Source organism: Frankliniella occidentalis, unplaced genomic scaffold (assembly GCF_000697945.3).
Source record: "Frankliniella occidentalis isolate FOCC.00 unplaced genomic scaffold, Focc_3.1 Scaffold4243, whole genome shotgun sequence".
Taxonomy (NCBI): domain Eukaryota; kingdom Metazoa; phylum Arthropoda; class Insecta; order Thysanoptera; family Thripidae; genus Frankliniella; species Frankliniella occidentalis.
In genome coordinates, this window is record NW_026271291.1 from 1 (window position 1) to 2,261 (window position 2,261).

General features: G+C 34.9%; 1 protein-coding gene across 1 annotated transcript; it reads left to right on the forward strand.

Moving 5' to 3' along the window:
• Positions 1-47: 47 nt before the first annotated feature.
• LOC127752125 (uncharacterized) lies at positions 48-2,188 on the forward strand (the record flags this gene model as incomplete). The annotated part of the gene is made up of 8 exons (XM_052276746.1): positions 48-104; positions 189-328; positions 404-512; positions 591-767; positions 865-1,032; positions 1,118-1,259; positions 1,449-1,567; positions 1,643-2,188. Coding segments are annotated over 8 exons (1,245 nt in total), but the record flags the coding sequence as incomplete, so codon positions are not given.
• Between the last annotated feature and the right edge of the window lie 73 nt (positions 2,189-2,261).

Sequence of the window (2,261 nt, forward strand, 5' to 3'; positions counted from 1 at the left end):
TAATTTTTGTAAATGGTACATGTCCTAACTTAACTCTTTATTTACAGACTCAAGTGCAAAAGAAAATTATAAGAGATTTCTTAGAGTGTCCCTCTCATCTTAAAGTAAGTCTTTTGTTCAAATATGTATCCAGATAAAGAGTATAAATTATGGATAATATTTAAATCTGTCAACAATTTTTGTTTCAGTTTAAAATTTTAGAAATTGTTGAAAAGGTTGAAGACACAGATGAGCTTGTTGAAAGCCTAAAAACAGAGGGCTTCTGTTCAGGAGAAATGTTAAAATTTTTACTGGATATCCTTGTGGATCACCTATACTCTTTGCATTCGTAAGTAAGCTCTTTACAATTATCTTTCTGTTTTGTTATAAGAATACTGATTTTTTTCCCTCCCTTTGTGTCCAGTGATCCAAATGCACTTCTGACCATAGAGCCAGAAGCTATGGCAGTAAGCCTGGTGGCTACCTTCCCTAAATTTGCGCAAAGATGTACCAAAGAAGGAGAAAAACCTTGGGTGAGTTGAATTTGTGTTTTGTGTGTGCTTTTCATTCTTTCACTTTTCTTTACAATCGGTTTTGTTTTCATTTTGTAGACTTGGCTTTTTGGTAAATCTAATGGGGTAGGAAAACTTGCAAATAATATTGCCAATCGTCAGAAACTTCAGGATACACCAAGGGCTCGTAGTGGAGGGCAAAGGAAGGCTCCTCAGAAAAAGGAGCAGCCTGTAATTTTAAAGAGAGCCATTGACCCCTCGGAACTATCTAATGAGGTAAGTTGTATACGTCTTTAAACCTTAATTCATTTTAACCTCATCACTTGGGTTTTCTAATGGTTGTTGATACTTGTTATGGTTCTTCTCTCCATAGACTAAATACCTTGGATGCATCAGCCATATTGATTCAAACAAGGTGACAATTGTCAGCCTGGCCAAGCAGACCTTTCAGGAACGTAGGAACTATGTCATGGATGAAAAATATCTCCTTGATTCTGTGCTTCAACAATTCAAATATCTGAAAGCTTTTAAAGGAGAAATGGTAGGTAGCATTATATACCTTTTAATTTATGATTGATTGAAATATTAAACGTCTATTATTTAGGAATAATAATACTGCTTTACAGATATTCTTGGAGTTTGAACTGATGAATCCAACCATGGGAGATAACTTGATACGTGATGGGCACCAATATATTGAAAAACTTCTAAAACTGGGTTATGCTGAGCCAAAGAAATATGGCAGTGTGTCCAACTTAACAAAGGATGGTAAGCATTATATCTTCATTTTAGCAAATAATGTTGCATTTAGATGCACAGGAGCTCAATGTAGTTTGTATTTCTTCTGTGCCAGTCCAATTTATGACATGGAACAATGACATTGTGATTCCTTCTGCTTTGAAACCTTTTTATTGTTTTTGATTTGTCACTCTTTTGACGAACTTTGTACTTTTTCAGACTGCTTGAATGCCCTTATGATCTTGACTAAATTTCTGCCCCTTCCCAAGAGAGTATATGCACATGAGAAAAAAATGAGTCTTGTGGCAGAACTCGACCACATATACCAATTGGTACCAGTAAGTACACCTTCAAAAAACATTTGCCTTTCTAAAGTTTCTTATTTGAATCTTATTTTGTTCTTATCTTTTCAGGTGGGAAGCGGTGTTGAACTTGAAATTTCTAGAAGAAGAGAGGAGTGCAGGCACCCCATTCAACCGTATGTCATGGCTATGGGTGACCGAGACCAAATTGTTAGCCAGTATCTTGTTCTGGGTGATGGGCATTCAATACAATTGCCAGAACAGCCAACCCTGAAAACAATAGATTTACTGCTCAAAGCACATTATGTATTCAATGTGCCATACTACCTGGCATGGAAAAATGCCTTCAGATTTTTGTCAGTCCAAATTCTTGGGCTGCCATTAGAAAACCCAAGACAATCTAGTTTTACTGCTGAACATGTAGAGCTGTTTAATCGATTCTGAACTCTTTTACTGTGTAATTAGTACATTTCTATGATATTTTTTAAAAATGAAATTTAAATTGATGTATTTTTTTAATGTATCAGATCTAGCTGGTCAACTCTGTATATATCTATATATTCCAAGAATTCTGTATATGATTTCCAAACACGTAATTGTTTTATTTCTTTAACTGAATATTTTGAGCTGTGTCATTGGAAGTAGTAAAAAACTATTTCTGCCACCTTTAAATGTAATTTTTATTTCAACTTTCTGATCCTATGCTTGGACCTGCAGAATTTTAGGTAAT